At 58.9% G+C, this 13,795-nt stretch overlaps 4 protein-coding genes and 1 non-coding gene across 5 annotated transcripts; 3 read left to right on the top strand and 2 right to left on the bottom strand.

Annotated features, from left to right (window-relative positions):
• Nucleotides 1–365: 365 nt before the first annotated feature.
• Nucleotides 366–1,616, bottom strand: PLICBS_003180 (uncharacterized protein; the record flags this gene model as incomplete). The annotated part of the gene is made up of 3 exons (XM_018322913.1): nt 366–1,189; nt 1,252–1,385; nt 1,513–1,616. 3 exons carry the CDS (start codon nt 1,614–1,616, stop codon nt 366–368), a joined length of 1,062 nt encoding a protein of 353 aa, XP_018178143.1.
• A 575-nt stretch (nt 1,617–2,191) lies between these two features.
• PLICBS_003179 lies at nt 2,192–2,284 on the bottom strand. The gene has a single exon. It is a non-coding gene; the product is annotated as a tRNA-Arg (tRNA).
• A 2,053-nt stretch (nt 2,285–4,337) lies between these two features.
• PLICBS_003178 (uncharacterized protein) lies at nt 4,338–5,963 on the top strand (the record flags this gene model as incomplete). The annotated part of the gene is made up of 1 exon (XM_018322912.2): nt 4,338–5,963. One exon carries the CDS (start codon nt 4,338–4,340, stop codon nt 5,961–5,963), a length of 1,626 nt encoding a protein of 541 aa, XP_018178142.2.
• Nucleotides 5,964–6,612: 649 nt separating this feature from the next.
• PLICBS_003177 (ADP-ribosylation factor-like protein 2) lies at nt 6,613–7,456 on the top strand (the record flags this gene model as incomplete). Its single annotated transcript, XM_018322911.1, has 6 exons — nt 6,613–6,671; nt 6,734–6,844; nt 6,905–6,921; nt 6,976–7,121; nt 7,184–7,264; nt 7,325–7,456. 6 exons carry the CDS (start codon nt 6,613–6,615, stop codon nt 7,454–7,456), a joined length of 546 nt encoding a protein of 181 aa, XP_018178141.1.
• A 1,123-nt stretch (nt 7,457–8,579) lies between these two features.
• Nucleotides 8,580–13,443, top strand: PLICBS_003176 (uncharacterized protein; the record flags this gene model as incomplete). The annotated part of the gene is made up of 3 exons (XM_018322910.2): nt 8,580–8,715; nt 8,993–13,017; nt 13,072–13,443. 3 exons carry the CDS (start codon nt 8,580–8,582, stop codon nt 13,441–13,443), a joined length of 4,533 nt encoding a protein of 1,510 aa, XP_018178140.2.
• Nucleotides 13,444–13,795: the final 352 nt, after the last annotated feature.

The raw sequence follows: 13,795 nt of genomic DNA, 5'->3' as shown, positions 1-13,795 counted from the left end.
CGCAACTGTTCCCCTCTCTCGACTCAATTGGGCAAACAAGCTGCACTCTACCAAACTTGCATCATGCCTGTGTGCCAAATTCAGCAGATGTTGCATGGAATAATCTATGTAGCTTGTTTTATCTGCGTCGCCCATCTCCATGCGCTTGAACGGCGCAGAAAGGCGCAATTATGGACAACGGGGACGCCTGTCCACTCTCCAACCGAAATGATTGCTGCGTCTGCAGCTCCATCTATGCTCGCCCCGTACCACGCTCTCTATGCTCTTTTAGATATGCTCCATGATGCTGCCTTGTACACCAGGCGTCTCTCTCTGCCGCATGATGATGGAAAGACGCCGCTTGCAGTGGCAAATGCGCCAATCTCTCACAGACCGCGGTTGAACCAGACCTTGCCGCCAGAACCACCCTTGCCACGGAACTCCTCCTCGAGGCTATCTGCCGAGATTTGCTGCTGCTGCGGGAAGACGGCCAAAGCCAGGGGCAGGACTGCAAAAGACGTGGCAGCGATCAGGCCCAAGTTCAGCCCGATGGGAATCGTCGTGGCCACCCGGGGCCTCGCCTTGACCCATTCCTTCTCCATCAGGTTCTTGTACCAGGCAGCCTTCTGCTGAATGTAGTAGAGGATCATGGGCGGGATGATCATGACGGGGCTGCTGTTGAAGACGCGGCTGGCAGCCGTCTCGTACACGGCAAGCTTGGCTGCCTTTTGGCTCCGACCCAGAGACGGCACGTCGCGCTCCGACTTGCCCTCCTCTTCCAGCTTCTTCTTCTCCGCATCTGACAGGACCGGGCGGACGTCGATGCCGGTCTCGATCTCTCCGCGCCGCATGAGGTAGGCGTTGAGCGCACCGGCCGATGCCACGGCCGCAAAGGGGACGAGGCGCTTCAAGACGTTCCTTGTGCCGTCCGAGACGCGCAGCCGCGGCACCAGCCTGCTCAAGCCCAGGGCCACGGAGCAAGACGCAGTGACGGCGATCGCGTAGGACTTGGCAAGCATAGCGGTGGTCATGGGTGACGACTTATTGGCGTTGGCGCTGTTGATGGCCACGTTGACGGACTGGTTAGCCCACTGCCAGCCGATGGTCCCCGCTGTGCCCAGGCCGGGCTGGAGCATGCCCAGGGTAACGACCAGGTTCGTGATGACGAAGGACGACATTCGGAAGGGCAGGAATACAGGCTCGCCGGTGTCTAAGGGTCGTTCGTGGTTAGCATTGCGTCGAGGTATAGGGTTTGCGACGGCTCATTCATACCGGGATGCAGCGTCGAGTCGACAATCTTTTTCGCCTGCCATAGCTCCGGCGTCATGTGCTGCAGCTTTCCCGTCTTGTAATCCGTGACGAGCTTCTTGGCACGCTCGAGTCCAGAGGTGCCGGCGAGAAGCGTACTGTAACCAATCGACCGTCAGCATTCTTTCTTCAGACGTTGTAGCACGACGCCGAACGCGCGAACGGGGTTGCAGTGGTGGCAACGGCCACAACAGGACTCCCTCCCGTCGCCAAGGTCCAACGCACCTAGGATCCGTTATGCCGATCGAGTGCCGCACGCGGCCCATGTATGTGCCCAGGTCATACTGCGAGATGGGCAGATCGCGACTGCCGGGAAGCGAGGACGACATCGCGGGGCACGGTCGAGGACGCTGTCGAGGCGCTTTGAGTGCGCCGTGGGAGCCAGAACCGCGGGGATGCCTAGGAGGGAAGTGTCGCGAGGTGACGCGCCTCAGGATTCGGCTCCAGCCTCCAGGGACCGACGGGTGGGAATTTCGGCGCGGGCGGTGAGCAGTGACAGAGAGGAAGTGCCATGATGAGCCGAACAACGACGATGATAAGCGGCTACCGATGTCGGCTCATCCATTGGTGGGTGGGTTCGGTGTGCCTGGCCCGCAGCTGTGGCTGGACGCGCTGTGCAGAGGACGGCACCGCCAGGGCCAGGGCCTGCAGCGTTAGCGAGTTGGGGTCGACGTATCGAGACATTGCGGCGAGAACGCGGGGCACGGCCCCAAAACTTGCCTTTCCAGTGAACATTGCAACCCCCTGCATTCCCTGCACGCAGACTCAAAAAAATGGTCATGAGAGGCAATCGCAGCCATTACTACTGTCTGAGAATAAAAAGTCCAAAAAAGGACACTGTGCACAGCTGAGTCACTTGCATGACTGGCCGAGCCAGGCAAAAAAATTCTTGCACGTCGAATAACGACCACGCCAGGAGTCGAACCTGGAATCTCTAGAGAGCACGGTTGTGCAAGATAACCGAAATCTAGCGCCTTAACCATTAGGCCACGCGGCCGCATTTTACACCACGCCAGCAGCTTGTTGCTTCTGGGGCGGGCGGAGACCCTGTGTATTCTTTCGTAGGCCTATTTCTATATATATTAGTATGGCCACCTTGGCGATCTCAAAGACGTCGCTATGAGCCGAATTGATTGATGGAGCCGCGCCAGTTGTTTGCCCGAGATGTGGAGAAGGATAATGGAAGTGCTCTGGATGTCTTCTTGTGCTAGGAGCAGCATGGGCTACGGTGGTGTTTGCGTCCCAATCTGCGAAAGGCCCGACTCTATCGGTGCACGCACCAACGGCGGCAGCTGAAGGAACAACATATAAGTGCTGCGTTGTCGAATTGACTAGGCGATTGGCAAGTCATTGTGCTCTGCCTGTTGACGCCCCGTCTTTTTGCTTACGCTGGGAGAGTGCAGCCGAAATACGCCTGGTCTGGTGATGTCTCCGTGGGCAGATCAGGCAAAGCCTACCCGGTGCTACTTGCGGTTTCAGGTCTTTGTCAGGCTGGGAATTATGTGTTGCGAGAAGGCATCGAGAAGCCACGGATGACCCTTCCCGGATGTTTTTAAGTCATACGTGCGGACCCTCTCGTGTCAACACTGATTTGCGAGAAGCGTCCTGTTGTCTGTGATGCCCGCCACTTCCATCAAGCCTCAGCTGCGTGGCACGACGATAGAAACTGCGACGAGGAAGTGCAGAAACGTGACAGCGATGTGCACTGATTAGTATGGCCATAGATCGACGCGATCATTGCTCTATCGCGTGACAAGTGAGAGACTCAAGTTCTGGCACCACATGCCCCTTGGTGGCATCCTAAACCTCAAGCGTACTGGCATTTTGCTGCACAAGTCCCATACAAGGCGGCTTTTGCAGGTACACCACCAAAGCCATTCGCATGCACATATCAGTACGAAGATGTATTTCATGCCTTTCTGAGGCCGCCCAAAGATCGCTGGCTAATCAGATGCATAGGGTGTTGACGGGGAGTGTTCGACCACTGCAACAGTTTTGGACACGCTGGTCTGTCCGCCGCGAACTGCGTTGGTGTCAAGAGGCGAGTAAAGTCCATATCCATCCGCACCGACGAGGGTAGCTTGCGCGTTACGCACAGCAATGCAAATAAACGGCAAGGTTCCTCGCACCAAACTTCCAGACCTAACGTCTCCTCACGATGTTGGTGTCTCGGGGAAACCCAGGCATCATCGATCGTTCGCCGTTGCTATGCATATGGGGATCAACATCTCGCAGCTCCCTGTGGGTGAGCTTTCTCCGCCATCTGGCCATGCCCGGCGACTCTGCCCGCCCACCCACGGCACGTGTTCCAGGCGACGGCTACCTAGGTAGGGTGGACAGCGAGCGCTGGACGGGGGGGCCTGAGGCTGCCACTGCTGCGTTCCTGCACCAGCTGCCAGCAGCCGCGCGCACTCGCACCGCCCAAATCTTTCGTCCCGTCTGTGAGGTCAGTCAGCCGACTGCCCGCCGCACCTGTTCCTTCTCCTTCTTCTCCTTTCGCCTCTGTTCCCTCTTGCCTCTGCACCAAACTTCCCCCCTACACATAACACGCCCTCCGACGGAGCCTTGTCAAGCTCTCCATTCGTTCTTCTCCCGCCCTTCCCTACCTCTGTCATCTCTTTACAGGCTGCTTCTTGCAACCTCCCTGCTTCTGCGTGGCATACAAACACGCAGTGCCTGCCGAAGCGGCCCCCAAACCCAGACACAAGCCATTCACCGATCTCCGTCGTTGTCGCGTCCGGCGACCTTCGTGTGCCATCATGGCTTCATCCCGCCTCAGCCGTCACAATCCAAATGATAACCTTGCCAAAGCTTGCAACTCCATGAGAGGCTGGCTTTTCAATGATCACAATCCTGCGCCGACAGTTCCCCCAGGCGTTGCCACAGCCGGTGGTCGAGGCCCTACGCGTCATGAAAGCCATCCGGGCGGGCCGAGCAATGTCGGCACTACTCTCCTGTCGACCCCTCCTTTGCAAGAGGAGCACAAGAGCAACAGCTCTGGCAAACATTCGTCTGTGCCAACCCACCACAGCAACACCAGCGCCAAGGTCATGACGACCAAATTGGAGACACCTGTCGCTTTTGCAGGCCATGACACTGGTTTCGTCATCCATTCCGACGACCCGAACAACAAGTGGGGGAAGCCTCTGGATTACGAGCTCGCCAGACAACAGCTCGAGGAGGAGGAGAAACAGAAGGCGGCAGACCTGCGAGACTTCTATGCACAGAAACGAGCGGCACTCAAAGTTCAGGACATTACTCTGCCTCAGAAGACCGTGGCAATCTCTCCGAAGAAAGAGAATGCACAAGAACCGGTTCCTATCACACTGGAATTCATCCAGAAGACCATCCCACAGGATGAATTTCTTCAGAAGGAGAAACGGAGCGCGGACAGCTGGAGCGTCAGCGACTTGGACCCTTCCACCAACATCAACAGTCAGTCTGTCAAACTCGTCGAAAAGTTGCCGGAAATCCGAAGGCCCGTGTCGCGCAAAGACCATCGGGCCACGTTCAACACCACTCTCTTGTCGGGTAAGGGCAAAGAAGGGAGCATCTCTCACACATGGCTTGATAGCCTCGAGCTGCCTGAGCCAGTCACCCTGCCCAAAGACTCCAACGGCCTCGAATATCGCCGTTTCGATATTGACACAATCACTGGGAACATGATTGCTCCTCCGGAGTATCCCGAGACCCTGCAATGCTACATTGAAGGCGCTTGCCGGGACGCTCGTGACATCGGCTGGCGACGATGCAACATGACGTCCGAATTGCAGATCACTCGTGAGCTCGCGAGTCGCCAGAAGCTTGGAATGCAGGTCCGAGACTCAATCGCCCAGGTCCAGGCCGACACGAGAGTTGCTTCCGACGCGGCGGCGGAAGATCATCAGTGGCCCAACGCACATTGTGTCGTGCGACCGGCCTGTCCCGCAGATTTCCAGCAGATCGCCGACATTATCAATCTCGAGACTCAATCAGGCTCACTTCATGTTCTCGACTCCAAGCAGGTGTCTGCTGCGGACATCAACAAGGTGTTTACATACTGCCAGCATCACAAGCGGCCCTTTATCGTCGCGGTCCCCGCCGAAGATGAGTTGTTGGACCCGGCGAAATGGCCAAAGAGCTCGGGAAAAGCGTATCAGGAATACCTCGAGTTCAAAAAGTCTCAGCCAGTGAGAACCCCGCCGGTGGTAGGCTTCGGATTCATCAGCGAAGCCTTTCGGGTTGGACTCCTTAACGCCCCATGTCCTGGAATGCGCTTCTCCGGACAGGCACGGATTGTGGTGCACCCTAAGCATCGACGTCAGCTATATGGGTCAGCGCTTCTTGACAAGCTCCTCAGCTGCATCTGCTTTCGCCGCAGCTTCGTTGACTACGAATGGAAGTGTGCAGAAAGTGGGCACATTTACGACACCTCGCACACTTCCAACGTGCGCCAGTACACTCGACTGTACATTGAAGTTCTCTGCGAGGGTAGAGAGGATGCAGGTCTCAAGTGGCGTGACGCGATGCTGAGTAAATACGGCTTCACCGAAGCAGCTCACCTTCGCCGTTTTGTTCGGACTGATCGAGGTCCAGAGAGCAAGTGGCTCGACGTCGTATTGTACGAATTTGAGGCTCAGAAGAGCCTCGAGGTTTGCGATCGACGTCCTGGAGAATACTTGCTGCCGCAGCCCTAGGCGAGTCTACATCCCCGTCTCAGTTGGCCGAAGGATCACGTCTGGCAGGCATTGTCGTTGAGGGATGGGGCCTTTGGTGGGCACGTGGCATGCAACATTCTTGAGAGAACGGACTTGTGAGGGCGATGGATGTTGATTTTGATGTCGCTCAACAGCATATACGACATGTCGAGCTTGTGACAGGTTTGCTAAAGGGGTGTTGATCCGTTTGTTGGCATGGGCGCGATAGTTTGCGGAAGCTTGTCGACAGGGAACCATTTGCAAAATGTAGAGTAGAAAAAAATGCCATGGAGATGAATCATGCACCACGCGAATTCACCACAGCTATGCTTTGGCGGACTGCGAAAATGTCGGTACTGGTAATTCCATTGTTCATTGAACTTTGTTCGTCCGACACGACTCCTCGTGGGCCGCGTGTGTGTGAAGGTGAGCACTGAGCAGTGAGCACGGAGCAAGGTGGAGCACCAGCTAGCGCAATTGGGCCAGCAATTCGCAGGCATCAATCCAGACCACCTCAGAGATGCGAGAACCTGCTCTCCGCAAACACGCGACCCAGCTGCATCGTTGGCAGCGCCGATTCTCGGCGTAAAGCAATCGGCAACCGTTCTCTCGGGTACTGTGGAGTGGAAGACTGTGACAGACCGACGAGATGCTGTCGATCCTACGAAAGGCCCGGCTCAAGGATAAGGAGATGCGGATCCTGATGCTGTCCGTGGCGCCCCTTGGACCATCTCATCCGGGTGAGGTACGAGGAGCTGACTGGACCGCAGGGGGTTGGACAATGCGGGCAAGACGACCATCGTCAAGAAGATTATGGGGGAAGACGTCAACACGGTGAGCCCGACGCTGGGCTTCATCATCAAGACGATCGACTACGAGGGGTGAGACAGCCGTGCGGAAGAATCCGCGAGGCCCGAGAGACGTTGCTAACGGCCAGGCAGATACAAGCTCAACATTTGTATGCAGAAGGTACCATGAATGCGGCCACGGTGCCAGTGCTGATGCTTAACAGGGGATGTGGGCGGCCAGAAGACGCTGCGGTCGTACTGGCGCAATTACTTTGAGAAGACGGACGCCTTGATATGGGTCGTCGATGCGACAGACCGGCTGCGCATCAGCGACTGCAGGGACGAGCTGCATGGTCTCTTGCTGGAAGAGGTGTGTGCGCTGTTGAAGATGCTGGAGATGCCCTGTGGATGCTAACTGAGGCGGGCGAGCAGCGTCTTGCGGGTGCAAGCTTGTTGATCTTTGCGAACAAGACGGACGTTGACGGGTGCATGGACGAGCAAGAGATACGCACGGTAAGGCACCAGAAGCGTACCCGGAGGTCGAGATGAGCTTGACTGACGAAAAGGTACTAGGCGCTGCGTCTGGACGAGATTCGGACGCACCAGTGGCACGTCCTGCGATGCAGTGCCATGACGGGCAAGAACCTGCAGGAGGGCCTGGCGTGGGTCGTGGCAGACGCGAAGAAGCGGCTGTTCCTGTACTGAAGAGGCCGGATGGACGTGACGGACAGCATCTGAGGCGTCAAATCCGAGGTCTGCAACCGGAGAAACTCCATCACCATCTTGCGACAGCTACAGCAACAACGACGACCACGACAACAACGACGACGGCGAATACCGAGCTCAGGCAGCGAAAAGCGATCAAACACTCGATTGAATGACAGCCACAAACTCTATCGCTTCTACCAACAAGCCAATGGGGACGGCGCATCGGTCATCGTCGACGCGCATGTTCGCGGGCCCTTGTGAGGGACTAGCAGGAGCAGGTGGGCGGGTGGATGCGCGGCTTCAATCGTCTGGGTGACGCGATGCACAAGCGAAAAGTAAACAAAACGATTGCGAGGCGAGCGGCCCCTCCCCCACCACCGTCCGTCCGTCAGCTCGTGTCGGCACGTTTTTGAGAGGGGCATTCGAGTCGCTCGCGTCGCCATAACGCTTTGCGATGGTCAGCTGCCTGTTGGCCAGCTTCAGATAGAAATCATGCACGCGCGCGAGCCCACGGCCGCGGACGCAAGCAAATGAAACGACATGGACAGGCCGCCCCGGAAGCGCAACATTCCAAGCCATGAAGACCGAACGTAGAGACATGCTGCTACAGGCACCAAAGACAGGGACAGGGGGTCGATGAGGCTCGATGCGCGCTAACACGGGCCACGTCGGGCTACCGGCCGTCGGGCCCATGGGAGTTGGAGCCCGGACAGCACCCCGCTGGGCCGTTTCAGCGGGGACCTCCACTGAGCTCAGCTGCTGACGGGCGGGCTCTGGGGGGGTCTGCTAGGCCTGTTGAGACGGGATGCTTGGCTTGGCTGGGCTGCGCCGAGCTGCTGCTTGCTGCGTCACCCCTCCCTCGCCCCAGTCCCTCCTACCCCCAGCGACTCCAAAAACCAAACCTGCAAGTCAACACACGAGACTACATCTCCTCCCTCCCCCCCTCCAGTGCGTTGATCGCATCACCGAAAAAAAAGTTTGGCGCACGTCCTCGAGAAAAGCCCCCCTTGGCCCCTCCTCCAAACGGCGTTGCACGCGTTGCTGCGTCGACCTGTCATGTCCTGTTAATCGCAAGAAAACGCCCCCTTATATTCCATCGGCAGAGAGAGACGCACACAATATGTCGGACGAGGTCTCGCAGTTCCTCGAGCAGGTCGAGCGCCTGCGCGGGCAGCAGATTGAGGACGACGAGGTGCGCGCCCGCGAGCTGGAAGAGTTCCTCGCCGCCAAGCGGGAGCGTCAGGCCCGGAGAGAAGGTCAGTTTTGCTGCCCCCCTGCTGCCGAAAGGACGGCCTTGCCCCGTGCCCGTACCTGTCCCTGTGCCTGTACCTGTGCGCTCGGCAACGGGCCTTGTTCATCTCCTTGGGCCCTCGCTGCCGGAACAGCTGCTTCGCTGCTGTTGCGTTCACCCGGCAGCCGCCAATGGGCAGCCTGGTGTCCATGAAACGCAGCCAGTCACGCGGGAATTGGGGCCTCCAACCGCGGCGGCGTCTTTTCGTCCAAGGACGGGTGCTGACAGGTCGGAACACGCAGAACGCGCCAGGTCCATCTCGCCGCAAAAGTCATCGCCCGTCAACACCCCGTCCCCGCGACCGAACCGTCGGAGCATCCACCCTTCGGAATCGCTACGCCTCGAGTCTCCCTACACTGCGCGCGAGGAGTCCCCACGCGAGCGGTCGGTCGAGCCCGACGCCAGCGACAGGTCCAGCTCCATGGTCACGTCGACCTCGCCAACCAAAGAAAACGAGGCACCCGCCGATTCCCTCTCGTCAGACGCGAAATCCATCCGTGCCTCCCCCTCGACGACACCTCCGGCCAGGTCAGGAACGCTTTCTTGGCAGAGACGGCCCGCTTCCCGTGGCGGCCCTGGCAGCAGGCCGCTTAGCATGGTCGCAGCCCAGAATGCGACCCAAAGGTCGCTTGGTGCCGAGCCGGCCCAGGAACCCGCCTCGGCCACCGAGCAGACCTTTTCCAAGGACCAGATAGCACAGGCACTAGGTTCCAAAGACCCCGCCTGGTTCCGACAGACGGCCGACAGAGGCCTCAGCTCGGCCGCCTACAGACGCAACCAAGTCGAGGATGAGGACCGCCTGGACATGACCTCCGTCAAGGCTCAACTGCCGGGCATGTCGGCAGAGAAGCCCAAGGACCGTCCGCCTTCTCGCTCAGACGCCAGTGGAAGGCTAGGCTCACCTGTCGCCTTGAACCCTCCCCGCCCTGATGAACCGATCGAAGAGAAGCCCATCACCGAGCACACAATTGTCTCCCCCTCAGGGCGTACATCTCCACTGCGATCCGCCTCGCCAACAAAGGGCATGGGCGGTTTCGTCCAGAGCGCCATGATGAAGCGAAGCGACAGCGTCAAGAGATGGAGCGTTACCAGCCCTCCGGGCCTGAAACGCGCCGACTCTGTCGCCAACCGAAGCGCTCTGGACAGAGGCACTTCGCAGGTGGGCTCGCGTCCGCAAAGCGCCATCCGCGGCGGCTCGACTACTCCAGGCTCGAGCCGGCCGACCTCTCAACACGGCGAGAGAGAACCGGCAACGGAATCGGCATCCAAACCGAGCCACGACTTGTCCGTTGACACCACCCGGGCCACGAAGCACGACGACGACGGCGCGGTCCCCACCAGCCCTTCCAAGACCATGGACCCCAGGCGCTGGAGCCCAACCAAGTCGAGCTGGCTGGAAAGTGCTCTGAACCGACCAGAAACCCCCAAGTTGGCGCCCAAGCCGAACCAGTCTCAGCCGTCTTGGATGGCCGATCTCAACAAGTCCAAGACGGGACGATCCACCCCCAATACCGACACGGGCCGGCCCGCTTCACCCTCGCACAAGCATCAGGTCAGCATTGGTGGACTTATGCGACAGTCACCCGTCGGCGAAGTCGCAAAGCCTAACACGACTGGCCTCGGTGGCATATACTCTCCGCCTCCTCATGCCAATCGACCGGCGTTTGGCCACATGTCGAAACCGAGCGTCACTGAGAACATACCAAAGCTGGAACCGGCGGAACCCAAAATCGAACCTCAGAAGGAAGAGCGCAAGCAGGCAGTCAGGGCTGCGCCCGCCGACGAGCAACCCCCGACACCAGCTTCCGAGAAGCGGCCTTCTGTTGTCAGTCCACCTCCAACGAAGCCCAAGCCCGAGACGCCACCCAAGAAAGATTTCCGGGCATCCTTGAAGCAGCGGACGCTGCCGCAAGAGGCTCCAAAGGGCGACGAGGCAGAGTTCAAAAATGTCTTTGGCAACCTTCGCCGAACCAAAACACAAAACTATGTTGCCCCCGACGTACTCAAGGATAACATTCTGCGGGGCAAGGCGGGCCTGAACCAGACAGATGGGCCCAAGAAGAGCGAGCGGAAAGACGAGTTTAAGGAGGCAATCTTGCAGAAGCGCGAGGGGTTCAAGAAGGCACAGGCCGAGGGCAAGGGCATTACCAGGACTGCGCCCACCCCTGGAGAAAAGCCACTGCCGGAGGGGTTGGCCAAGCGTGCGGAGCTGGGCCGCTCCATGACCGGAGCCAAGCAACCCACGTCGGACACTGCGCCCTCTAGGGAGCCTAAGAAGCTCGATAGCCCGAAGCCTACCCCTGGTCCTAAACGGATACCCAGCGGTCAGTCTACGTTTTCACCCAAGTCGTCAAATACGGCCCCCCCTCCTACGAAAAGCCCGGCTCCCGATAAGCCCCGTCGTGTCTCTACTGAGGTTTCCAAGCCTTCCTTGACAGAGACGCGAGCCCTGCCCGCGCTGCAAAAGGAGACAAGTGCGCCATCAAGGCTGCAACAGGGCCGAGCTGGCGGGGCTAGCAAGCTGGCGGATCGCTTCAACCCTGCTCTGGCAGGCATGCTGGCCCGAGGACCTCCGCCGACAGGGACGAATGGAGGCCAAGGGTCCGGCGAGCCTGGGTCCCAAAAGAGCACTGCTCCTGGAAACGGCACGGAACCGAGTGAGCCAGGACCCCAGCTAACGCATATGACGAAGAACCGTGCTCGAGGCCCTAGGAGGAAAGCCCCGACCGCATCGTCCGCGGCGTCAGGTGCATCCGCTCCTAAGCCGGCTGAACCCATAAAGTGTGCAGAAACGGAACCGACCAAACCCAAAGAGCCTGAGCAGACTTCATTCAATAAGCAGAGCCCTGTCCACAGCGAGCCGGAGTCTGCCCCGAAAAAGCCAGCGCCCTTGTCCATCCAGCAACAGGTTGCTGCCAAAGCAGCTGTGCGAGCCAAGCCAGCGCCGCTGAAGCCGGAAGCGAAACCTGCGGATGAGAACAAAGCCCCCGTTTCTAGGGTGGCGGACCCAGTGCCAGAAGAAGCACCTCAGCCGTCATCCCCACGGAAGCTGAATATGAATCGCATGTCCATATTCATGGGCAGCGCGGCTTCGAACGATGTCAAGCCAGAACCAAAAGAGCCCGCAAAGCTCAGCCATCAGCGCACCGGGTCCCGATCTCCTATCAAGTTTTCGGAACGGCCCCAGGCTTCACCTTCACCCTCACCCACTAGGAGTGACCGCGACTCCTTGCCGTCCATGATGGATGCGCCTCGATCGCCGCGATTTGGTGCTTCGGTGACCTCTCCTCCTCCGGCCTCAAAGCAGTCTTTTGATAGATCGCGAGCAGAGCCCGCCTCGCCGCGACCTAAGTCCAGGGGCGCGGTACGACCCCTGTCGGGCCTCGGTGATGGCCTCAGGTCTCCAAATTCGTTAGCCTCGCCCGCAAGGTCTCCCACCAAGCAAGCCAGTGAGGTGTCGACATTACTCACTGATTTCTTTGGCCCTGGTAGGCCAAAAGCCAATGTCAAGGTCGATCCTGCGGAAGTCCTCATGAACCGCCCGTCTGGGGGTGCTAAGATCACCAGCCATGGCTTTCAGATGTTCCAGATCTTTGGAGACGGAAAGAAGCTCCCCGTGTCGGCCCAGAACGAGCGCGTATTGTTCGAGCGAGAGATGTATGTCTGCGCACACAACTTTACCGACGCCGCGGGCAGGAAGCTATTCGAAGTGTACTTCTGGGTCGGTGACGAAGTGCCCGAGGCAACAGCCGAGGACGCCTTGCTTTTCGTACAACGCGAAGCCAGGTCTTTGGGCGGAAAGGTGGTCAAGCTCCGCCAGGGCAAGGAGACTTCAGAATTCATCCAGGCCCTAGGAGGTGTCATCATCGTACGAAGGGGATCCAGCAACAAGTACGATTCGCTGGCGCCCAGCATGCTCTGCGGTCGGCGTTATCTCGGACAGGTTGCCTTCGACGAGGTCGACTTCACACCGGCGAGCCTGTGCGCCGGCTTCGTGTATCTCATCACGCAGGCCGGCAAGTGCTACGTATGGAAGGGCAAGGGCAGCGACGTGGCCGAGGTGAGCTGCGCCCGCCTGGTCGGCATGGACCTGGCCCTCACCGGCGAGCTTTTGGAGTACGAGGACAGCAGCGAACCGGCGGCGTTCTGGGCCATATTTGACGGCGAAGGCTCGAAGCCGCACTCGGCTGACCACTGGAGACTGAAGCCGAGCTACGACAAGTACTGCAGCAGACTATTCTGCTCGGATGCAGACTCGCGGCAGCAGGTGAGACAAGACGAACACTCGGCCCAACGAAACCCTGCTAATGAGAACTTCTAGGTCTTCGAGATCAGTCCGTTTGGACAGGCGGACCTCTCGCCGTTTAGCATCTACGTCCTCGACGCCTTCTTTGAGATGTACATTGTGGTCGGCGCCCGGGCCAACTCGCAGTACACATCGTTCCGCAACGCGCTCGACTTTGCGCAAGAGTACGCCATCCTGGCGGCCGGCATGGAGGACCGCCCCTTCGTGCCTGTGTCGACGGTCGTGCTCGAGGGCATCCCGCGCGACCTCAAGCGCGTGTTCCGCAAGTGGGACGACGCCCACAGCCCGACGGTGACGAACCAGCCGGCGGCCGGGCAGGGGCTCAAGCGCGGGCGCAGCCTCAGGGTCGTGACGCTGAACCAGGCGCTCCAGGCACTGAGCGAGTGAGCGGCCTGGTTTTGTCTTTGGCCGAGGCGGTGGGCATCTGCACGGAGTTATATTGTTATGTGGATATATGGAGTACATGCTGTACGTTAAAGTGTACGTTCCAAAATGCATTGGCGAGGCGCGCGGCGTCTGTTATAGAAGACGAATGACACAATGGCAATCGGCGATGCAATGAAGGTGGTGAACATTTCACCTGCCTAGAGTCGTGGAACTGTTTATGTGTAGATTCTCGCTATCCTGTAGAGCAAATCAAAGCAGCAAGACGCAAGCAGGCAGGCAGCCAAAACAGTCAGGCAGGCAATGCAACGCAGTCAGTGTACAAGCGGCAGACAATTCGCAAACACGAGGACAC

Source organism: Purpureocillium lilacinum (assembly GCF_023168085.1).
Source record: "Purpureocillium lilacinum CBS 284.36 DNA, scaffold_2, whole genome shotgun sequence".
Classification (NCBI taxonomy): domain Eukaryota; kingdom Fungi; phylum Ascomycota; class Sordariomycetes; order Hypocreales; family Ophiocordycipitaceae; genus Purpureocillium; species Purpureocillium lilacinum.
Note: the sequence above shows the minus strand (reverse complement) of the source record. Positions and strands in the feature narration are given on the sequence as shown.